At 38.8% G+C, this 26,346-nt stretch overlaps 1 protein-coding gene across 2 annotated transcripts in view; it reads right to left on the bottom strand.

The window, feature by feature from the left end:
* LOC131139865 (protein kinase C-binding protein NELL1-like) overlaps positions 1–26,346 on the bottom strand; it is a 237,854-nt gene that overhangs the window by 141,967 nt on the left and 69,541 nt on the right. For both annotated transcript variants that reach the window (XM_058089792.2, XM_058089793.2), the window contains exons 5-7: positions 12,000–12,096; positions 520–592; positions 11–93 (exon numbers count right to left, since the gene is read on the bottom strand). In XM_058089792.2, the coding sequence (XP_057945775.2) occupies positions 11–93; positions 520–592; positions 12,000–12,096 (253 nt within the window). The remainder of the gene's footprint in view (positions 1–10; positions 94–519; positions 593–11,999; positions 12,097–26,346) is intronic.

Below are 26,346 nucleotides of genomic sequence, written 5' to 3'. Positions count from 1 at the left end.
GCGTTCTTACTTTCAGGGTCATCTTGGCGAGTAGGTCCTGTAAGTCCATAATGCCCTGCACTAAGCTCAGGAAGTCGCTGCAGGTTGGACAGGCTGAAAGAAAGGAAAATAAATGCATAAACAGAAGGAATATAAGAGAGACCAACAAAATTCCAATTCCAAATCATCCGTCTGATCGGGACTATTTGGATACAAATCAATAGTAAACAAAACACAAGTCTCAATCATTTTGGTTAGGTTCGAGGTAGGCATTAGCTTAAAAGACAACATGTGATTATGTCCCCATACCATATTGATCAGTGGCTGTCTGACAGATGGGAAACAGGGTCGGAACATAACAGAATTTTGAATTAAAGGAACACTAACATTGCCAAGGGAGAAAGACAACATAATGAATCCGGAAAATGAAAGCAACATATTTTCAATATGAAATGTGAAGTAAAAACATTGCTATATTTATATTTATATATATTTATATTTATTTAGGTTGAGAACATACTGGCTGATAGTAATACTTACTGCGGTTAAGGTTTGGACATTGTGTGATGTAGCCGTTGGGAGCAAATATCAGCTTCACATCCTGAATTATACCCTGGCCAAAAGAACAAGAGTGGTGCATCGGTTAGAGAGTATCGTAATAACACCGTATTAACAATAGTAGCCTTTTATTGTGGCCAACCTAAGGCACACCTGTGCAATAATCATGCTGTCAAACCAGCCTCTTAATATGCTGTGATGTGGATGGAATAATGACTTATGAATGCTCACTAATACAAATTTTAAAAGACTCAGCTTCCGAAAAATGGGAGCAAAAGCAAAAATAACCACCATTGTCGTAGTGTTTAACTCTGTTTGGGGAATTTAGGTGTTGTTGAGCTGTACCATGAGCACAAAGCATGAGTATGGTGAGCTACTTTCGCAGTACAGGCATCACCTGGCCTGAGGCGTCCTTTCCTGTTCATTTTACGTAGGTGGAGAAAAGTTTCTACCACTGCAGGGTTTGTTAGCACTAGCAATTCTTCATTATGATGCATTTTATTGGAGCTGTGTCCAAAACGCTTGAGTTCTTGGCAAGCTCTGCGTTAACACCACCAAGTCATGCCGGTTCTGAATCTTTCGCCCCCCCCCGTCTGCTGCAACGTTTTACTCTCTCATCTTTCCAGCTTGGCTTCTAAAACTTGTACCTCACTGTTCATGTATCCAGGCTCCAAAATGTACTGAATCCTCATCGTGTAGAACGACACAGAACACGTTCTCTGTGCTGTTGTTGTTGCCGGAGGTAATGTGAGTATGCAAAATCAATGTGCCCAGGAATCGGCTATTTTCCCTTCGTGGCGCTGGTCTTGTGTCTATGTGCGTGAACTATGTATTTTACCTGTATGCCGATTTGTGTGCCGAGGTTTTTTTTAACAGTCCCACACTGTACTCCTTCATCTAAGAGTCTAGTTTGGAGTTGTTTTTTTTTCCCCTCCCCTCTCCCAGTGTTGTCCCCCTTCATGCAAATGTCCCCACTGAGGGACCAATAAAGGCATATCTTATCTTATTTTATGTTCCGGTAAAATGACCAAAATACCGTAATCTACATGCATCACAAATATGCATGTACAGTGAAGAAAATAAGTATTTGAACACCCTGCTATTTTGCTATTTCTCCCACTTAGAAATCATGGAGGGGTCTGAAATTTTCATCGTAGGTGCATGTCCACTGTGAGAGAGATAAACTAAAAAGAAAAATCCAGAAATCACAATGCATGATTTTTTAACAATTTATTTGTGTGATACAGCTGCTAATAAGTATTTGAACACCTGAGAAAATGAATGTTAATATTTGGTACAGTAGCCTTTGTTTGCTATTACAGAGGTCAAACGTTTCCTGTAGTTTTTCACCAGGTTTGCACACACTGCAGGAGGGATCTTGGCCCACTCCTCCACACAGATCTTCTCTAGATCAGTCAGGTTTCTGGGCTGTCGCTGAGAAACACGGAGTTTGAGCTCCCTCCAAAGATTTTCGATTGGGTTCAGGTCTGGAGACTGGCTGGGCCATGCTAGAACCTTGATATGCTTCTTACGGAGCCACTCCTTGGTTTTCCTGGCTGTGTGCTTCGGGTCGTTGTCGTGTTGGAAGACCCAGCCACGACCCATCTTCAATGCTCTGACAGAGGGAAGGAGGTTGTTCCCCAAAATCTCACAATACACGGCCCCAGTCATCCTCTCTTTAATGCAGTGCACTCGTCCTGTCCCATGTGCAGAAAAACACCCCCAAAGCATGATGCTACCACCCCCATGCTTCACAGTAGGGATGGTGTTCTTCGGATTGTACTCTTCATTCTTCTTCCTCCAAACACGCTTATTGGAATTATGACCAAAAAGTTCTATTTTGGTCTCATCCTACCATAAAACTTTCTCCCATGACTCCTCTGTATCATCCAAATGGTCATATGCAAACTTAAGACGGGCCTTGACATGTGCTGGTTTAAGCAGGGGAACCTTTCGTGCCATGCATGATTTCACATCATGACGTCTTAGTGTATTACCTACAGTAACCTTGGAAACGGTGGTCCCAGCTCTTTTCAGGTCATTGACCAAGTCCTGTCGTGTAGTTCTGGGCTGATTCCTCACCTTTCTTAGAATCATTGAGACCCCACGAGGTGATATCTTGCATGGGGCTCCACTCCGATTGAGATTGACCGTCATGTTTAGCTTCTTCCATTTTCTAATGATAGCTCCAACAGTGGACCTTTTTTCACCAAGCTGCTTGGTAATTGCTCCGTAGCCCTTTCCAGCCTTGTGGAGGTGTACAATTTTGTCTCTGGTGTCTTTGGACAGCTCTTTGGTCTTCGCCATGTTACAAGTTAAAGTCTTACTGATTGTATGGGGTGGACAGGTGTCTTTATGCAGCTAACGACCTCAAACAGGTGCATCTGATTCAGGATGATACATGGAGTGCAGGTGGACTTCTAATGGGCAGACTAACAGGTCTTTCAGGGTCAGAATTCTAGATGATACACAGGTGTTCAAATACTTATTTGCAGCTGTATCACACAAATAAATTGTTAAAAAATCATGCATTGTGATTTCTGGATTTTTCTTTTTAGTTTATCTCTCTCACAGTGGACATGCACCTACGATGAAAATTTCAGACCCCTCCATGATTTCTAAGTGGGAGAAATAGCAAAATAGCAGGGTGTTCAAATACTTATTTTCTTCACTGTATAAGCATGTACCACAGGGGTCTCAAACTCAATTTACTTTGGGGCCACTGGAGCTAGGGTCTGGGTGAGACTGGGCCGCATCAAAAAAAAAAGTGCATTTATTAAAAACAAAAAAAATTAAAAACTTCGCTTTGGTTCCGATTTTCTACAAGAAAAGCTCTGATAAAACATTCCACTGTTCTCAAATATCTTACTTTTTATTTTTCTACACAAATCAAGAATAAAGAAAATCAATCAATCAGTAATAAATAAATAAATATAATAATAATAATAATAAAACGGTAAATAATAAAAACTTAAGAAACCACATATAGTTGGTGGGTAGACAAATTATTTTTTTTCAGATTAAAATGAACAAAGCATTATTAGAGCCCTGTAGACATGACAAAACACGACTATAGTCACATTTATACTCTTTTTATTTACAACATATTGCGCAACTTCAGGGTCTTGAGACACATGCTAACTCGCAAACTAGAGAGCTAGCGACCTAAACGGTAGCCTTCAAGTTATTTCCTTTAAACTTAAATAGCCAAAAACTTACCACTTCCACACGGATAGGGAGGATAACTATTAAGAGTTATTTAACCTTTAACATGAACATTAATCAAACGTAATAATTTTTTCTGGGTACATGATACCATGCAGCATCCATATCAAACTTGCGCTGCCTGCACTAACATTAAACTTTCATATCAAGGCCGAGGCCTCAAACTAGTGTCCTGCGGGCCACATTTGGCCCACGGGCCAAACATTCTTGGAGGGTTTTTTATTGGGCTTGATAGGTGAAATAGGCGCCAGCTATCTAGAATGCACCAAAATGGTAAAGATGTGTGTTCTTGTCTCACATAGGATTGTGGATGATGATGAAAATTCCAAAAGAAGTATATTTTTCCCTTTAGTCTTCCTTTTTTAAGTCAACAAATTCCATCTTCTGCTGAAACTTTCTTCAAAACTCCTCATATACTACAATGTATCCTTTTAGTCTTTCTAAGATCGAAACTTTAAATATTAGGGATAGATTTGACATAGCTTGTCTTTTAGAAAAACATCAAAAATAGCACTGAATGATCAGGGACATATACGTAAAATGTTGCTGTGCACTTTTTCTTTTGAAAATAACGTGAGAAAAAGTGGACCATAGTTACAGTACTAAATCGTCCCCAACTACAGATATTCTTTTTTAACAGACAATCATAGTGAATGACACAATGTCATATCCAACAGTACTATGTTGCCAAGATGTCTACTTAGCATCTCCATGATAACCACAGGGACCAAACTCAGAAAACCAATCTTGTAACCCCCCCCACATGCACAGCCACACAATTTGTCCTTGAAACGGGTTGGTGGAAACATTAAAATGTGTCATCTCAAGAACATTTTCCATCAACTTCCCGCCGTTTCGAATACGCGTGAAATCCATTCACAGTGCATTTGGCTGGCCTGGATGCAAGCAACACCTTGCTTCTATCTCAGAGGGAGAGCCTTGAGATGAACAGGTTTGCAGCACAGATTGAGAACGCATTTGCACAAAAACTCACACACATGTACACACAGGCTGTGTTTCGGACGAGATTGTCAGAAAATGTCAATCAGAATAAAAATGATGGTATAGATCACAGATGTCTGCCTGGTGCTGTAATATGACTATACATCACTGTCTATGATTAGCAGGTAATTCAAGTGAAGCCATATATCTCGTCTCTAGCTCGCTCTCATACATCCACTCATAACTCGTCTATACACATGCATACACAGGCCATAGCAAAAACAAAATAAATAGATATGATAAATATATATGAAACACGTATGGACAAACAGTCGTCCCTCACCACTTCTTTACCACGGTTCTTCAAAAACATACACATGAATAAATCATATCATTTTGGGCTTATTATTAGTAAAAACAAAAGTGTGTTGAAGCAAATACCTAAAATGGATAAATCAACTAAAATACAATTTTTTCAGAAAACAGTGTACATTCAAAGACACTGTAAAAGAATGTATTCTACACTGGTTTCTAGGTGTCAGTAATGCTATGGAATGTTCAGAGAGACAGAAATGCCAGATTTGATCACCAAAACAACAGGCTTTTATTGCATGTTTGAATTATCTCACAACAGAGACAATAATCCAGAATAAAAATCCCTCATGAAGGCTATTGTTGCGGCTGTAACCCCACACTAACAATCAACTCTAAACCCCCAACACCACTTACTGCACTTACTTAGTCTTATTATGTCTACTATATTGGATAAAACAAGTGTAAAGGTGACTATGTGGGTGTTAGTTCATGTCTAGAGAGCTCTAATAATATTAAAAGCTGTATGTAAGTCGTAAATACTGCAATTTCAACATTCATTCATTCATTTTCTACCGCTTATCCTCACGAGGGTCACGGGGGGTGCTGGAGCCTACCCCAGCTGTCTTAGGGCGAGAGGCTGGGTACACCCTGGACTGGTTGCCAGCCAATCACAGGGCACATATAGACAAACAACCATTCACACTCACATTCATATCTATGGACAATTTGGAGTAGCCAATTAACCTAGCATGTTTTTGGAATGTGGGAGGAAACCGGAGTACCCGGAGAAAACCCACACATGCACAGGGAGAACATGCAAACTACTGCTGTGAGATCTGTGCGCTAACCACTCGGTCGCCGTGCAGCCTGCTATTAAGGAATCATACTTCGCAGATATTGACTGATTAAGGTCTGGTCTGGAACCAGTGAACCGCAATAAACAAGGGATTACTGTAACAAACGTCATATTTCTATACTTTAAGACAACTAATCGATGTATGTTGTATGTCTGTATGTAATGTTTGGAAATGTAAATGGGTAAGACGACAGTTCTTCAAAGTTAATGATGTCCCCAAAAGCAAAGCATTTTTGTATATCATTGAAATCAGCTCACCCCAGAAAAATCATATAAAACGCCAGAATTGTGCGATTAAAAAATTTCAGATAGAATCAAGCAGATATGAAGGTTGTCACACAGGAGAAGGATACATGAGAACTTCCAAGCCATTGTTATTAGCAGTGATTTCTAACCAGGGGTACACATACCATAGTGGTACGCAAGCAAATAGCATTGTGGAAATATATAAGATGCATCGTGTGTGCAACAACTCGTTTCCCCCGGGAGACTAGAACAGGGGTGGGCAAACTTTTTGACTCGCGGGCCGCATTGATATGACAAAATTTACGGGGGGGGGGGGGGGGGGGGGGGGGTGCAGACTATATATTTTAGACGTAACAGTCCACCTGGTATTATTGTATCTGTAAAATTGTCATGCAATCTGCTATTATTATTTATTATTTTATATTTATATTTAAATATTTTGAAAATAATAAAATATTATAATAATTACAATAAAATTTAAATAATAATTATTATTATATTATTATGTAAAATATGCAAATATAAAAATAATATCATATATAATTAATATAATAATTAGCATTAATATAATAATTATAATAATCATAATAGTTCTAATAATGATTACAATAATCTAATAATAAAAATTATTATTATTATTATTATTATTATTATTATTATTATTATTATTATTATTATTATTATTATGTGCTTGTGTCCCTTTTTTCAGGAGCACTTTGTAAACAACAGACCATGTCAAAAAACGAAATTGATAAAACCATCAAAAGGTTGGCTCAGGCCATGATGCCAGGTTGTATGTTGAGTTTAAATGAAATACTTTGGAAAGATTTGGCGAGCTGTATTCAAACACTTGGCGGGCCGGATGTGGCCCCCGGGCCGTAGTTTGCCCACCCCTGGACTAGAACCTGTGGCACATTTATTTCAAAATCATGTTACCTTCGAGTAGTGGAAAATTATCAACACGTATGAGTGAACATACAAAAAGGCTCAGGGGGTACACGAGACAAAAAAAAATTATAAACACTGGTGTATAGCATGGACTGTAAAGGGACAACAATGAAATACTAATAATTGTAAATCTGACCATAGTTCCAAAAGTTATGTATGGTATAAAAAAATAACAACACTGCAAATCATCAAAGTAAACAAAATCAAAAGTATTATGGTGGCAGCACATGTTTATTGGGTTGTTTTTCCTCGGCAAAGAATGTGGCTTTAGTCAAGGTTATTATTATAAAAAAAGAAAAGAGGAAGTAGTCAAAGTTGAATCCAACTGAACATCTGCGAGGTGACCAAAATGTGCTGTGCAGGAAAAGAAGCTCCCACATTTTGTACCAAGAAGAATGAATAAATATCACCAAGTCAAGATTTGCCATGCTTGTAGAAAATCAATTGAAATATAAAATGAACTCAAACGGTGCTTAAACACCAGATGCCCAGAGAAACGGAAAAAGTAGGCGCACAATCCCTGGGTTCATTAGTTTGTTATTAAGCCCTTTGAACTGCAGTTTTTGGTTGTGTTCAGCAAAACAAAAGTAAGCCAAAATTTGTGTTTACCGATATGATAGTACTGACTGACAGCAAGCCTTAAACGGATGAGAGCTGTTGGGAAATGGAACAAGGCGGAAGATGCTGCCAAGACTGAATCCTACAGCATCACTACTTTTTCTCTTTTGAAACTTTGTATCAACGCTCCACGACCTTCAAATTTGCGTTCCGCAAAACAGTATCCTAACCAAACCACCGGTTTTTCAACAATTTATGAAGAATGTGTAAACTGTTAATTTTATTAATTTAATTTTTGTTATGATAATTTTATACTTTTTTTTTTTTTTTTTTTTGACTCTATCCTCTGTTTAACAACTCGAGACTTAGTTTCAGCTTTACAGTTGTGGTTTTATTAATTCATTCATTCATTCATTCACTTTCTAGCGCTTGTCCTTGTGAGGATTGCGGGCGTACTGGAGCCTATCCCAGCTATCTTCGGACAAGAGGCGGGGTACACCCTGGACTGGTCGCCAGCCAATCACAGGCCTCATATAGACAAACAACCATTCACACTCACATTCATACCTACGGATAATTTGGAGTCGCCAATTAACCTAGCATGTTTTTGGAATGTAGGAGGAAACCGTGGTACAGAGAAAACCCACACACAGGGAAAACATGCAAACTCAACATAGGGGGACTTGAACAAATGTCTCCTAGCTGTGTGGCGTGCACACCAACCACTCTTCCACTGTGCAGCCTGGCTTTATGAGTTAAAATAAATAAATAAATACCACAGCCAACTCATACTAGTGTCAGTTTTCCAATACTACGGTTGTATTTTCATGAATGTTCATGAAGTTGCACAAAAATTGTTATTGAGTGAAATTATGGAATAAAATAGACTCTCGAAAATTTACCAGTAAGGAAGAATCACCATGGACAAAAATGCAAATGAACTATATTAAAAAAAGGACAGTATGCATCTTGCACCAGAAATATAAGAACACCCCCAGCTAGCATATATATTAGCAAAAGTGGTTTCAGAAAACCAGTCTATATTTTTCATAGTCACAAATTAAACTGCATAAATATTGTTGTACATTTCTATGCAGGGGGGGGGGGGATACTATAACTGCATGTACGTCCACAAAATAAATATTGGAAGTGTGATGACGTCAGTCAGCTTCAGCATCTGGTGTGATGTACGGGTAAATTAAGTGATTGCTTACAACAGCGAGGAAGGAGAGAGTGTTGCACCCCGACATTTACTATTTACACAAATATCAATACTACTGCTCAAGGTTTATATTAGCAAGGAGAACCTACCAGTGAATCCCAACCACTGTGCCACAGCAACTTAGTGTGATATGAAAGATCATCACTGTCTGCTGAGAGAAATTATCCAAATTAATTGGATGGATGGTTCGGGGAATTTTTTTATTATTAACTCAGTATTATTTTGTAAAAATTATCTTTATTGATGCGGCGTGACAGGTAGTATTAAATGCTCTTCCTGTGTATCCAATTGTTGCCATGCAACAGAAGAAGCCATGGCACACTTGATGGTGTTTCTGGAGACTTTTATAATGTAAAACATTGTGCCTTGGCTCAATAAAGGCTGGGAAATACTGACCAACATAAGCACTGTTCTCTGTACCATTTGACATTTTGAATGCGAGTGTGAATGGTTGTTTGCCTTTATGTGCCCTGTGATTGGCTGGCGACTAGTCCAGGGTGTACCCCGCCTCTCGCCCGAAGACAGCTGGGATAGGCTCCAGCATACCCGCGACCCTCATGAGGATAAGCGGTATAGAAAATGGATGGAAAAATTAAATGTAATAATTTGGTTACTTAATCCTAAGTCAAAAATGTATATTTTGCATGGTCATATTTTGATAAAGCTTGACATGAAACGAAACTTAATACATTGCCATCATGGAAGGATGGATGACAACATTAGACTGCAACAACAAATTGCAGATCGATCGGTGAACCTGAAACGTTTTTTTTTTTTTTTAATTCAGTATTACTAGACTTGTAAAGGAACGTAAGAAACAAATGCAATAATGAGCTTTCTATAAAAATGTAATTGACATTGGATCAATGTATTCATTCAGAATGGACTGTTGTTTAGGGCATACAAAAGCAAAAGTTGCTATCTTTGTTTTTTAACACATTCAATACCAAAGACGTATTTGTGCATATTTTAAGTGTTTTTGCGCAGGAGGCAAAAGAGGATGTCACTTTTAGAGCAGCTTTAATCCATAAAAACAGCCACAAGGTTGGAGAAGTGCATTTGATAAGAGCTCTTTGTATATCATTTGCATTGCTTCATTTTACTTCCTCCAGACTCTTGCTTAGTATGTAGTAAGTATGCTTAGTATATAGAATATATGATACTGAACAGATGTGTGTGTGCAACTAAAACTTTGAACATGCAATAAGACTTTGTTGTTTTGAGGGACAAATACTGCCAAACTGAACACTAATAAAATACATGTCTCTCTGAATTAGGGTTACTGGTGCAACCATTCAGCATCAAAAGTATTTATCCATGATGACTTCTAATAAAATTATCTATCCTCTAAACCAGGGGTCTCAAACTCAATTTACCTGGAGGCCACTGGAGCTAGGGTCTGGGCAAGGTTGGGCCGCATCAGGTTTTCCAAAAAAAATAAAAAATAAAAACATTTATTAAAAACAGAAAAATATACAAACTTTTTCAGTGCTTTGGTTCCGATTTTCTACAATAAAAGCTCTGATAAAACATTCCTCTGTTCTCAAATATCTTAATTTTTATTTTTCTGCACAAAATAAAATGAAAAATAAATAAACAAATCAAGAATAAAGAAAATAATCAATCAGTAATAAATAAATATAATAATAATAATAAAACGGCAAATAATAAAAACTAAAGAAACCACATATAGTTGGTGGGTAGACAAATTATTTTTTCAGATTAAAATGAACAAAGCATTATTAGAGCCCTGTAGACATGACAAAACACGACTATAGTCACATTTATACTCTTTTTATTTACAACATATTGCGCAACTGCAGGGTCTTGAGACACATGCTAACTCGCAAACTAGAGATCTAGCGACCTAAAGGGTAGCCTTCAAGTTATTTCCTTTAAACTTAAATAGCCAAAAACTTACCACTTCCACACGGATAGTGAGGATAACTATTAACATGAACATTAATCAAACGTAATAATTTTTTCTGGGTACATGATACCATACAGCATCCATATCAAACTTGCGCGGGCCGCACTAACTTTAAACTTTCATATCAAGTTGGGGGCCTCAAACTAGTGTCCTGCGGACCACATTTGGCCCGCGGGCCGTGTGTTTGAGACCCCTGCTCTAAACCAAATAGCTTCTACTGATGGCCTCTTGTTTTAAAATACATAAATTACATCTAATGCTTAACAGGCATGAACCCATAGCGGTACAAATGTGTTTGCGTAGCGTGCGGCTGTGGTTGACTCTGATGGGGGGGACAGCTCATCTGACAGCTCTTCTGACACACCCAAGCAAAAGGTTCAGGATTCAAGGTGTTACATGCACACCTGTCAGCCAACATGCCGACTCAAACCCGTGTAAAGACTGCAGGGGAAACCTCATCTTTCCCTCCGTCACTTCATACAAGCCACTTCCGCACCATCTGTCTCTGACAATCACTTTTAAACATGCCTTGAACACAGAAAGGTGACAGTCTTCGAGCATTAAACCAAGCGTGGATAGGAAACTGCACGGTGAAGGTTCTTTCAAAACCACAAGGTTTCCTCTAGAATAAGGAGCTCCTTTAAGTCTAGATCAAGGTAAAAAAAAAAAAAAAAAAAAATAAAAGAGCAGAGGAAAGTGTGCATCAGGGGAAGATTTGAAGAGATATACTATATAGCACAGCAGAGCCTGGAAACTAATCAATATGTTACATAGAGAAGAAATAAAGGGCCCGTTGATTGGGTGGGTTGCAACCCTAGTGGGGACAAGCTGCATAGAAAATGAAAGAATGAATGATTGGGTGGGCAAGGGGCGTGGGTTAAAAAGGAACAAGAGCATATCTTTGACATCATCTGCCATGTCCTCTGCCTGCTCCCAAGCATATGCAGGAGGTTGAAAAAAAATGAACAGTGATTAAAAATCGACATTGTAATGAGCTTGGGAATACGAGTTTCAAAGCACACACTGAGATGTATGCAGCTCGTCTCCGAGCCCCACGGTACTTCTTCCCTCCTTGTGTCTTGTACGAAGTACTTGGCTCCCTTCCACTTTTCAACCCCGTGCAAATCTGTCCAATTATCCCAGGCAGCTTTAAATGTGAATCACGTTAAGTTGCACGGGGGAATCATATGGCCATGTATGCATCATCTTTTCAGTCTCACCTTGAATAGGCCGTGCTTGTGGCTGTGCTGTCCCAGCCAGACTCCACTGCCTGGGGTGAGCTCCATCTGCGGCGGGTCTATAACTCGCTCGTAAATCCTGAAGCACAAAGAAAAGACAAAACAATTGATATAACTGGTGATCATAATACAATAAACACGTTTCTTTATTTGTCCTGATCTGTTACAGTCCACAGTTTTCATGCATGCTTCCCTTCACTTCCTTCACGGGAAGCAAAGAGTAGACATGACATTAAGAATCCACCCCACGGATATTGATATCTGGACCTGAGAAGTAGGCTGGATTAGCGATTACTGACACGGATATAAACAGGCTTTGGTATTATCAAGGAAAACGCCCTCAACATCACTCGGCACCATTTTATCCCGACTGAGTCAGGCATTGAGATGAAGACAAGCTCCCAATGGACCCTGGGAAGGATTTCATAACTATTTGTCTGGGTTTCTCGACAGACAACCTGAATGTGACACACACGTTTCATTCTGTTCACATTCATTTGAGATGGAATCAGTTGTAGTGGTTTAACTGTCTTTGAGCGAGAGGCGGGGTACACCCTGGACTGGTCGTCAGCCAATCACAGGGCACATATAGACAAACAACCATTCACACTCACATTCATACCTATGGACAATTTGGCGTTGTCAATAAACCTAGCATGTTTTTGGAATGTGGGAGGAAACCAAAACCCTGGCTGTTTGGACTGCGCTCACCACTTGCTCACCGTACAGCCGACATCCATCCATCCATGTATTAATTGAGTAATGGTAATGGTTTTATTTCATTTGAACATGCATCAGATTACAATTGAATGCATCACATAATCAGTTCACAGTTCCACATGTCCAAAAGGAGTAGGAAGAAGCAAAGCTTATTAAATCCTACTCCTCCATCTGGTACTTTTACAATCAGTAACTGTTATATTTGTTCACTTCCTGCTTTCCCAATATAGTTTAAGTTTATATTTTTATTATTTTATTTTTTTTATTACATTTTTGTCATGTACCGAAGTAATGGTAATGGTTTTATTTCATTTGAACATGCATCAGATTACAATTGAATGCATCACATAATCAGTTCACAGTTCTACATGTCCAAAAGGAGTAGGAAGAAGCAAAGCTTATTAAATCCTACCCCTCCATCTGGTACTTTTACAGTAACTGTTTGTCAGTAACTGTTACATTTGTTCACTTCCTGCTTTCCATAATACAGTTTAAGGTGTTTTTTTTTTTTAATAATGTACCTCGTACCGAATTACGAGGTGATATGAGCATCCAATGACATAATGGGTACCATAGTAAGTGTCAATATAGTGATATATATAGCACATCATGACTGGTTCAAGATCTTCATCCTTGTATGAAACACACACCCAAGCCTAGTAATAGTCATAGAAAAAAAAGTCATATATTTGAAGTTGTCACGCCCTGTGTAGGCTCCCGCATGACAGTTTGGTTTGTTACCTTCTTGGGTTTTTGTTTATGTTTGGACACTCCCACTTTGTATGTAACTTCCTGCTTTGCCTCGTCTTCCTTCGTCATCCTCATCACCCAAACCTGTCCCTGAGTTCTCATGTTTGTATTTAGATCAGGTGTGTGTTTCTCCCATTTGTCCGGCTGCCTTCCTGAGTGGCTTTATCCTGCTGCTATTATTGCAAGTAATACATATTTTTACCTGCATTCGTTCCTGTCCTGCATCCTGGGGTCTCGACACAACACGTACCCACCGAATGTGACAGAAGTCAAATCAGGTAAAGAGCAGAATTCATACACAAGGTAAGTGAAAGTGCTTCACAGAGAAGAAAGGTCAAATTATTCCATAAAGTTCCATAAATCATTCCATAAAACAAAAAAAAAAAAGGATTAAAAGTGATTTCAGTTGTCACATGCACAGTTGATTAGAAGTGTTTTCAGCTTGGATTTGGACATTTCCAAAGAGGATTGTCGCACATCTTCTGGAAGATTGTTCCAGATTTTGGCAGCATAAAACCTAAACAAGCCTTAGAGTGTTTCGTCTTGACTTTGGGAACCCGCAGGAGACCACTACCTGAGCTTCTCAGAGACTGAGATGGTTCTTGTGCCTCAAACATGTCAGAGACCATGAAAAGACTTGCACACAAGCAGAGTTGAAAGGCTTAATTTTACAATAATAAACTCTTAATATTATGAGGGAAAACAATGTCATTTGACCAGCAAATAAGTTGGAATATTAAAGAAAGAATTGTCAGAATATTATGAGAAACAAACAAAATAAAGTTATATATTTTTTTTAATATTAGATTAAAGAAAAAGTTATAATATTATGGGAAAATAGTAAAAAATATGAATACAAGAATAAAATTTACAAAAATCATGTAAGAAGAACGTTGAAATATGTAGAAAAACAGCAAAAATGCGGAAAAAAGGAGAAAGGTCGAAGCGTTTTCACCTATGAGATGCAGTTTCTTCTTGAAAAAAGTCTTAGCATATTTATTTGTTAGTGGCTCTTGGTGCAACGTTCGGATGCCTGTTGTAGGGTGAATCTTACATCTTCAAACAGATATTTTACATTATACCGCATGTACGTATACGTACGTGTGTGCAGACAGTCGCATAATGAGGTTACGCCGTTCCACAACGGAATAACAATGTCTTAACTTTGTGGTTCTCAAACTTTTCCTTTCTGTCCCTATTTGAGCCCCTCTGGCAAATGTTTGTTAAAAGTGTATAGTCATAATGTTTTACAATGCTGTAAACATCTAAACCAATCACCAAACTTTAAACGTCATACAGGCCAACCAAAACTTTGAAAACACTTCAAACATGGCCAATCCCAATTTGAGAGCTGTGTACATCTCCATGGAAGACATCGGATGTTCTCACTAGATAATTCACAAAATATATTTCATAGCAAAGGGGGTTGTTTCAAAAACATTAGAGAAGAAAAGGTAAAATTTGCAAGCCAGAAAGGTCAACAGCGGTGCGGGTAATTGCTCGTAAAAGCTCAATAAAAGTACCTGCATGCGTATACGGTAAATCACAAGCACGTTTGTGCTTTCAGCTCAAGTGTGATATTAAGCCCTATTAAGCCGCATTCTTGTTTAACACTGGATAAAATCGTCACTGTGGAAAAAAGAAATGGGAGCGCGGCTAATCCCACACTAAACGCCGCAGACAGCGGCTCTGTCAGCTTTTTAGTTCGCCGTTGCATATGCATATGCATATGGTTGACTTATAACCGCAGAAAGCCTATGCGAACTACCAGCATACGCAGGAAAAAGATTTAACCAGTAATCAAAATGAACACACATTATGTCTTATATCAGGTGAACTGGCGACTCCAAATTGTCCATAGGTATGATTGTGAGTGAATGGTCCAGGGTGTACACCGCTCCGAAGTCACCCCCATGACCCTGATGAGGATAAACGGTAATAAAAAAATAGATGGATGGAGAGCTATCTATGGAGGGTATCTATTTTAATCCAGCATGTAGTAATAGCTTTTTTTGCAGCAACAAGGATGATCCTAAATAGATGTAAAACAACCATTTTTGGGGCGTTTTGCTGAAACTTAAAGACGAGACTTAAGATGAGAGTCTAATCTATTTTGTTATATAGATCCCTTGGGCTCTTTATAACACGCTTTGAAAAAGTCCAAAATGGCTGAGATTGAGTGAGTTAACAAAGATGTGGATGTATGCCTGCGAATATTCTCATTGAAGCAGGTAATAATTGTATTATCAGGGCGTAAGTGCATTGAACGCAACTCGACTGTTGCCTTAGAGCAGAGGTAGGGAACTGATGACTGATGACTGTATCTGGCTCTCAAGCATTTCTTACCACAATAAAAATGTATTTTTGCTAACATTTTAAAGTAAACATCACATAAATGTTAAAAATAATATTAAAAATCAACAACTTTTTTATGCATTTTAATTCGTCCATCTATTTTCTACTGCAATACGCCCGACCATATCCATCTTTCCTGATATTTTCCAGGTCAAACACCAAAACTCGATTATTACTGGGTAATGCGGTAGTCTACCTCGGTCATTGAGATGTCAACATGTAAATATAAACTTTTCTCCTTTAGTCAAATAGTCACCTAGCTAAAGCTGCAGAACCAAGCCTTCTGGCAAAGATGGCCAAAAGAATGAAATATACTGAGTATGGTGCAAAATTATGCAGCAGCAGAAGTTGTATTAATGGCAACAAGTATTTGATTTATTATTAGACACTGCACTGCTCACGAAAGTGTGCTGGCCACACCCCGTTGGCGTGGGGTAGTGTGCCTGGTCTACGTAATTAGAGCCCATTATCTAAAACTGTTGGTCTTACATAAAAACGCACACATTTTATTGCATTCAATGTTTAAAAAAAATGTATATGGCTCTCACAGATACACATTTTAAAATATCTGGCCTTCATGGCTCTCTTAGCCAAAAAGGTTCCCGACCCCTGCCTTAGAGGATGTTTCGTTTCTCACCCAAGCAGGCTTCTTCATGACCATCATTACATCGGAATGGTGATGACACCTAAACAACCATCAGGCCCCACTCCATTGTTTCCTAAAATTGTCATTTCACACCACATCCTGTTTGGATGTGCCTCCTCCTTTAGAGGATGCATACTTTGGATCTTGCACCAAGTTCTCAGACTAGAGCTGTCCTATCAAGTAATATCATGTAATCGAGCCACCTTGTCTTTGTTGGATGTAGTTACACATACGTAGGCCTCTCTTGCTTAGATGGTGTGACCAGAGCAGGCTTGTTTACCTGCTGTATCTGTATCACTTGCATCTTTATCTTATCACACCCCTTTTGAGCATAATCAATATCCATTGGCTCCAACCAGCTTAGACCACTGGGTCACACAAAGAGGCTTCCTGGTAGAAAAAGACATACCACCAGAAGTGCCTCGGACTTGCTCCTGCAACCATGTAGAAGACGAGCCTCCGCAAGTATTAAAGATAAGAACCAAAATGAAGCCTGCTCAGATGAGAGGTGAAACTGAGACAACCTGAACAGTCCAGTGCATGTGGCCTGATACTACATTGTTTATATATATATATATATATTTTTTTTATTCGGCCATCTTGGATCGCACTGCCAGCACCAAATCTTGTGATATTAATTTACACAATACTACAGTATCCTGCCAGGCTAATTCAGATGGCAAACTATAACTTACTAGAACGTCATTACAAGTTGACTCTGTACTTCTTAGCTAATGCCGTTACACCACAAGTATTTGCTATTTTTATGATCAAAACTGAAAAATCACACACAATGAAGCCAAACAAATATATAATCCATCCATCCATTTTCTGTACTTCCTATCCTCATTAGGGTGGTGGCCATGCTGGAGCCTATCCCAGCTGTCAACCAGACAACCAGACAAACAACCATTCACACTCACATTCATACCTATGGACAATTTGGAGTCGCCAAATCCTGCTTCACCCTAGAAAACGAAACTAAATGATCAAATTAAAAACATAAAACCACAAAAATGTGAATCAAAAAGGAATCATATGCAGCAAACACGTGATAAGGCACAACCACTTCTCTGCTCTGCTTCTCCCTACTTCTTTTTGGAATTGAGAATTGTAATATGAAACATTCAATGTAAACTGTATTCATTTTCAAAATAAATTAAACGCTAATCATAAGCACCGGTTCTTAATAATCATGTTATTATTTTTGTAGCAGGATGTAGTTTGTCATCCACCCTGTTGAGTATGGTGTTGCCTAATGTGATTGAGCTTCCAGCCAATCACAGCTCGGGGATGCCTTATTTATATTTTTATATTTATTTGTATGGCAATTAAAGAACTGCACACACAGTTGTATTTATGACCGTACTGTTGTAGATTGTCCCTGGTTGTGCCATTGTGAAGCGGGTTGTTAGCTTCAGGCTGTCCCGTGTCCTCCCAGGGATGCCATCAGCAGGTATGTGCAACCAGCTGTTTGTGGCGTCAAGCCGCTTGTGTGATCTTTGTTATGCCAACAGTTTCGCCGTCGGTGCACGGTGCCTGATCTCCCCCCTTTTTGCAATACAGAAACGTCACATACACAGACTTGTGGCCGTGTGCTCCCCTTCCATCCCCATACTGGTGTCCACATTCACGGCGCCACCTGTACGGTAATGACCGGCTGCTGCTTGCCTTTGATATTGACATTGCTATTGCATGACCCTTCCTGTTGCCAGAGTTTGGTTTCAACACTTATCCCACTGGCTGGGCCTCCGTCTTTTAAATTGTTTGGCCTTTTTGTTGGCCAAGGACTGTGTGTGTGTGTGTGCATGCACAGGGTTGGGCTTTCGGTTCAGCTGGTTTAATGTATATATTACTGTATTATTATTTTGGTTATAGTTATTAGTTCATATTCATACAGTGGTGTACCCCTTCAGACATTTGACCTGAAGCTTTGTACCCCCTACTCCTGTATGCTGATGTCAATTCACTAAATATTGAACATAAGTTATTGGTTCCTTCATTTTATTGCTATTCTGAGAAAGAAGGTGATATATGTAATGGTAATGGTAATGGTAATGGTAATGGTTTTATTTCATTTGAACATGCATCAGATTACAATTGAATGCATCACATAATCAGTTCACAGTTCCACATGTCCAAAAGGAGTAGGAAGAAGCAAAGCTTATTAAATCCTACCCCTCCATTTGGTACTTTTACAATCAGTAACTGTTACATTTGTTCACTTCCTGCTTTCCATGATACAGTTTAAGGTTTGTTTTTTTGTTTTTTTTTCGTTTTGTTTTGTTTTTTAATAATGTACCTCATACTGAAGTACAAGGTGATATGAGCATCCAATGACATAATGGGTACCATAGTAAGTGTCAATATAGTGATATATATAGCACATCATGACTGGTTCAAGACTCTTCATCCTTGTATTTAGCAAACATCAACTGCTTGTATTGTTTCTTGAATTGGCTCATCGTTGTGCATTGTTTGAGGTCCTTACTCAATCCATTCCATAGTTTGATTCCACATACTGAAATGCTATGGCTTATTAACGTAGTCCTAGCATAGAAGTGTTTCAAATGTACTTCTTCCCTGAGATCATATTTCTCCTCTCTTGTAGAGAAGTATTGGATGACATTTTTAGCTAATTGGTTGTTTTTAGCCTTATGCATTATTTTAGCTGTTTGAAGATGAACTATATCAGCAAGTTGAAGTACAGTGAAGAAAATAAGTATTTGAACACCCTGCTATTTTGCTATTTCTCCCACTTAGAAATCATGGAGGGGTCTGAAATTTTCATCGTAGGTGCATGTCCACTGTGAGAGAGATAAACTAAAAAGAAAAATCCAGAAATCACAATGCATGATTTTTTAACAATTTATTTGTGTGATACAGCTGCAAATAAGTATTTGAACACCTGTGTATCATCTAGAATTCTGACCCTGAAAGACCTGTTAGTCTGCCCATTAGAAGTCCACCTGCACTCCATGTATCATCCTGAATCAGATGCACCTGTTTGAGGTCGTTAGCTGCATAAAGACACCTGTCCACCCCATACAATCAGTAAGACTTTAACTTGTAACATGGCGAAGACCAAAGAGCTGTCCAAAGACACCAGAGACAAAATTGTACACCTCCACAAGGCTGGAAAGGGCTACGGAGCAATTACCAAGCAGCTTGGTGAAAAAAGGTCCACTGTTGGAGCTATCATTAGAAAATGGAAGAAGCTAAACATGACGGTCAATCTCAATCGGAGTGGAGCCCCATGCAAGATATCACCTCGTGGGGTCTCAATGATTCTAAGAAAGGTGAGGAATCAGCCCAGAACTACACGACAGGACTTGGTCAATGACCTGAAAAGAGCTGGGACCACCGTTTCCAAGGTTACTGTAGGTAATACACTAAGACGTCATGATGTGAAATCATGCATGGCACGAAAGGTTCCCCTGCTTAAACCAGCACATGTCAAGGCCCGTCTTAAGTTTGCATATGACCATTTGGATGATACAGAGGAGTCATGGGAGAAAGTTTTATGGTCAGATGAGACCAAAATAGAACTTTTTGGTCATAATTCCAATAAGCGTGTTTGGAGGAAGAAGAATGAAGAGTACAATCCGAAGAACACCATCCCTACTGTGAAGCATGGGGGTGGTAGCATCATGCTTTGGGGGTGTTTTTCTGCACATGGGACAGGACGAGTGCACTGCATTAAAGAGAGGATGACTGGGGCCGTGTATTGTGAGATTTTGGGGAACAACCTCCTTCCCTCTGTCAGAGCATTGAAGATGGGTCGTGGCTGGGTCTTCCAACACGACAACGACCCGAAGCACACAGCCAGAAAAACCAAGGAGTGGCTCCGTAAGAAGCATATCAAGGTTCTAGCATGGCCCAGCCAGTCTCCAGACCTGAACCCAATCGAAAATCTTTGGAGGGAGCTCAAACTCCGTGTTTCTCAGCGACAGCCCAGAAACCTGACTGATCTAGAGAATATCTGTGTGGAGGAGTGGGCCAAGATCCCTCCTGCAGTGTGTGCAAACCTGGTGAAAAACTACAGGAAACGTTTGACCTCTGTAATAGCAAACAAAGGCTACTGTACCAAATATTAACATTCATTTTCTCAGGTGTTCAAATACTTATTAGCAGCTGTATCACACAAATAAATTGTTAAAAAATCATGCATTGTGATTTCTGGATTTTTCTTTTTAGTTTATCTCTCTCACAGTGGACATGCACCTACGATGAAAATTTCAGACCCCTCCATGATTTCTAAGTGGGAGAAATAGCAAAATAGCAGGGTGTTCAAATACTTATTTTCTTCACTGTATTTGTGATTTTAGAAATAAGGAGTTAGTATGTTCTCCGTAGGCAGCATTATGAATTATCCTTACTGACCTTTTTTGCAGTACATTTAGCGAGTGAAGATTGCTTTTATAGTTATTAGCCCATATTTCCACACAATAAGTAAGATATGGTAGAACCAGAGAGCAATAGTAAGCAAGAGTGTGGAGTGATTTCTGATTGAGAACAAATTTTGCTTTGTTCAATATTGAAATATTTCTGGCCACCTTATGTTGTATATTTGTAATATGAGGTTTCCAGCTCATATTTTCATCTATTGTGATCCCCAAAATGTATTTTCCTTCACCCTTTCAATGTCCACACCGTTTATTTGTATTTGCTGGTGCGTGTCCTTTCTGCTGTTACCAAACAGCATGATTTTAGTTTTACTTAGGTTCAAGGACAATCTATTATCATTAAACCATCTTTTTAGTGTGACCATTTCTTCTCTGACCTTTCTAATGATTTCGTCTGTATTCCCTCCAAAATATGTATTTTTCAAGGTGCCGTTGGTTAAAGTTTGACAGTAGCATAGGTAGGTAGCATAGGTAAACAGGTAAGTAATAATTCTACATATGTTTCATTCCAGCTATTGAATGGATTGAATTTGAGTCTCACTTTTTTGTCCACTCACAATGGCTTTGGTTTAATTTTGCATATTAATTTCATAACAAATTGATGGGAAACATTTAACAATCATGATAAAACAAAAAAAAAGTATGTTTCCGAAAGTATAAATAGAATATTTCATACCATTGTTGTACTGTTATGGGTAACAAATGGTTGGTTTTATAAATATCAAGTGATCTGGGATCCCTGTGCTTGTGTGTTCCAAATACAAAAAACATACAATTAACGTAATGTGACATTATTTCCATGGGTGAAATGGCCAAGGTGATGTTGTCAGCTTCTTGTGCTACAAAGTCACCTTCTTTTTGCCAGAGTACGAATTCAGTCTACGGATGCTGAAATACATTGCACAAGCAAGTACCTCTGTAAATGTGGCAGCCTTGAAGTTATTCATGTTGTAGCTGTCCGGAAAAGCTGTCACTGTGGTAGAGAAGGTAGAGGTCATATGATTTTACTTTTAAAATCCTGTCTTCAATTCCCTCACCTTTCCTTCTTGTCAGCTGCTAAACAGCAGTGAAGGGATTCAAAGAGGGAACATTATAGCACTGTGATGCCAATTAAAATAGCAATGTAGTAAAGGGGCATGTTTGCACGGCCTGACATTATCGCCGGCAGCCATCAACAGCTAATTACAGACGATGTTCAGCAGTCAACATACTGTACAGTATGACGAGCAATCCTTTTCTATCACCATGGTGCAGGTTTCAGTGTGTAACTGATGACATTTGCAACCCAGGAGAGGAGAATGAGAACAACAACAACAACAATGTATTGGAGATACGTATTTTTGTTCTTACATCTTACTTGTGCCGTTTCAAGATGATTAATCTTTCCTGGGATTTGTGTTGAGCCACAAAGAATAGAATAGAATATGAAAAATAGCCGTTCTGTGTGTTTTTTGTCATTATTCATTAGTCATTATTATTATTATTTTTTATTGAAAATTATCATTACACTGAATTTCAGCAACATTCCATAGTCCTATTAGCAATTATTGCTCAGAGAGAATTTCTAAAACAATAACAAACTGTGGCACCATCGAACCAAACTCATCACTCTACCTATACTCAACAAAATAGGGCATGTTGTTCCACTTTTACAAAGCTTCTCTTGGCCTTTATCAGTGTTTGTGAGTGGCCCACATCTCAATATAGATGGTAGAAGAAGGAAGGTGAATGCCTTGGCCATCATTCCTCAGACAAATAGTTTGAGACAAGAGAAATGTGGTAAGGGCTGCCTTATGGCCAAGTCGATCAGTGACAGCAGCATGTGGTTGATTCTGCCTCGAGAGTTCTTTATTCACAGTTAATTTGCCACTTTCCCACAGGTCACACAAAACCCGGACAAACAGACTCAGAGACAGCTTCTTTCCCAAAGCCATCACTGCAATGAACAATCATAAATGATCAATACTGCACTACAAAAACACACATTTCACTGTTAGGTACAATAAGCTTCAAATGTGCAATACGGGACTTATGTGCAATAAGATTCATTCATTCAAGTGACATTTGGGTACAATGTGTGCAATACTACCTTTTGTTTACTGCAATTCTACATTTTGTTTACTGTATAGGTTATAGTTTTGATGTACATATATTTACATTTATTCTGAACAGCACCTGACACTTTTTATCCTTATTTTTATTTTTACTTTCTACAAAAGCCACCATGGAGTTGCACTCAAATTTCGTTGTATGCAATACAATGACAATAAAGGCCATTCTGATTCTGACTTATACTTTATTCATTTAGTGAGATGAATTATCGAAATTAAATCTTAATTAAATTAAAGACGTTCATATATATTTGCTGTCTATTTTTTAAATGTTCACTACAAGTTAGTCACACTCGCATAGCGAGCGGAACCTACCGACTCCAACTGAAACGGATGCTAACTGAATCCATTTTTGTCATGAAAAGTAATATCAATTTAACTAATCCGTTCCACAAAGCTCCAAAATGTTAACACAAAACATGTCTTTTGAGTTAGTGCAATTTGAGTTACTACAGTTTTACACGCAAAAATCAATTTCAATGATGACTGAATGGGATAAATGGATATTTTAGGTTCCTTTTACCTTCATTGAAGACGTGGTTCTTGATGTGATTGTTCCCAAAGACAATGTGGCAGCAAGACACCACACATACGCCACCTTCTTCTTTTGCCATGAGTTATTTCTTGAATTCAATAGTTATTATCACCTTGGTAACGCAAAATGGGCTTGGACTCACATAACACATTAACACATAAGATGCAAATCATATTGTACGGTAAGTGGAAAATGTATGCCAGCTGAGGCAAATTGAAATTTCAATTGAATTTATGGCCATTTTTATGTCCACCTTTCACACTGAAGACTCTGACCAGAGTCTTGTAAAAATGGGTCTAAGAAGGAGATGAGCAGGGACAATATATGAGATTGGGTCTCATGTTTTAGCGTTAAGAATAAGACGAGGCAAGATCTTAACATTACTTATAAGAAATATCATTATTTTAAAAGACAATAGGGCTGCACGGTAAAGAGTGGTTAGCGCGCAGGCCTCACAGCTAGGAAACCGGAGTTCAATTCCACCCTCGGCCATCTCTGTGTGGAGTTTGCGTGTTCTCCCCGGTTTTCTCCGGGTACTCCGGTTTCCTGCCACATTCCAAAAACATACTCCAAATGAATGTGAGTGTGAATGGTTGTTTGTCTATATGTGCCCTGTGATTGGCTGGCGACCAGTCCAGGGTGTACCCCGCCTCTCGCCCGAAGACAGCTGGGATAGGCTCCAGCACTCCCTGCGACCCTCGTGAGAATAAGTGGTAAAAAATGAATGAATGAAAAAGATATATTTCGCAACCTAGTAATGTAATTAGTACGATGTCACCTCGCATTCCTCCTCACAAGGCTACACCACGTGTATCCTCCTCCTCCTCCGCCGACTGAGACAAAAAAACTGTTAGCATGCAGATGGCAATATATTCAGGCTGCCAAAATTATCAAGTTCATTTTTGTATTTATTGTGTGATTATTTAATTAATCTATTTATTATCATCGTCGTCCTTGTTCCCACAAGACATGAGTTTATTTTCTGAATGAGAAATCTTCTCACATTATAATCTTGTGGCACAAAATCCTGTGATACTTCCAGCACAGTCACTTTGTAAATGTTGAATCCAGTGTGATTTCTCTAATTTCAGGTTTAAACACACCACCAGGTGTGACCTCACATCACGAGGCTTCTATAAAAGTGGTGTTTAACAGCATCTTTTCCAACCTTTCCGAGCGCATAGACTGACTTGTTTCTGTCAAACAACGAGGAAAACAGGAGGGAAAAATGTGCACTTTAGACCTCATAGTTTTGCCATATAGCTGTTCATACAACAGAGAAAAGCACTGTACTCACCATTTGGTGTGAGCCGATAGTTTATGTTCCACAGAGATGATGGATGTACCGCTTATTTTTGTTTTGGAAGTGGCGAAAATGCAGTCTTACACAAGTAATTGATATGTGTCATTAAATACAAAGTTAATGTGCTTTTATGTCTTTCTCTCTCTCTCTTTCTCTTTCACACAAGTGCGATATCTGGTAACCTAGGCAACCATGGAACATTGCATGCATATGTGGCATATCCATGTTCGCCTACCTGTGCTCTTATGACCATAGGAATAACCTATTTCCTGTCGACTTGTAAATCTAATTTTATATTACTCATATGAGTGATTCTCAATTGCCTCCACTTGCTGAGAATGAATATTATATCCATCTCATTGACCTGGAAGTCTGTTCAATGCAAACTGAGCCCTTTTCTCAATTCCCTTAATGTATCATTTTAGATTAAAGAACAGGCCATTGAGGTAAAATTAATATTTGTAAAATCAACTCACACTAACTGCCCATAAAACAAAATATGATGAGTTTCAATATGACAGTTTGAATCAGTGGTTCGCAACTGGTGGGTCGGGACCGAAAAGTGGGTTACAAACTCATTTCAGGTCCTCTTTGCGGGCAAAAAATCAGAACACATTGCACATAGAATTTGGGTCGCCATAACAGAGTGATGGTGTGCTGTACTGCCAAACTGGTTTAAATGGTTTAAGTGATGCATTTACGAACAAGAACATTTAATAAGCATGCATACATCAGCTAAGGCAAACAATAATACCAAAGGGAGCACCATTCAAACATCAGCAACAGCTACAGAAATGCTACATAAGTAAACGTGTGCAGCCCCAAGCAGTTGGTTACAAATATGAGCAGGCAGAATGGTTGACAATGTGTTTTGTGGTTGCAGTTTGCAGTACATCATCCTGAGAAGTGTTTCCAATATTTACTTACTTGCGGTACAGCTAATGGTAGTGTTCATCTAGTGGACATTACGAGAGTGAATGCACTGAATACTGTCTACACTGTTTATAGATATTATGTAAAATACAAATAGTGGCCAGTAAAACCTGACTCGAAACTACATTTTTACCAGCTGTCTCGTTTTATGTGTTACTCCTGCCAGTTGTAACATAGTAAGTGAGTTTGTGAACATGCTCAAGGCCACCTGCGCCATTACGAGCAAACATCCATATGTTCTCTCAGGGAACCCTGAGATCAGTTAAACATAAAAGCATCGACTTCAATTTTCAACTTAAGCAGACACCTTTCCTAGGCCTTCTCTGCACGGCCATGAAACATATCATGAACAATGGTACAGCAAACTATCAAAGCAACTGAGAGGATTATTTTTATACATTGTGAATATTTTATGGCAACAGAGACACAGCTAGTAATAAAAACAATATTGTCAGAAGTATTACTATGACAATATGTTTTTGGAAAAAAAAATTTGGTTGGGTAAAAGTAATGGTAATGGTAATGGTTTTATTTCATTTGAACATGCATCAGATTACAATTGAGTGCATC

Source organism: Doryrhamphus excisus, linkage group LG13 (assembly GCF_037039965.1).
Source record: "Doryrhamphus excisus strain RoL-2023G ecotype Guam linkage group LG13, RoL_Dexc_Guam_v1.1, whole genome shotgun sequence".
Lineage (NCBI taxonomy): Eukaryota > Metazoa > Chordata > Actinopteri > Syngnathiformes > Syngnathidae > Doryrhamphus > Doryrhamphus excisus.
The sequence above is the reverse complement of the archived record's forward strand: the minus strand, read 5'-3'. Positions and strand labels throughout refer to the sequence as shown.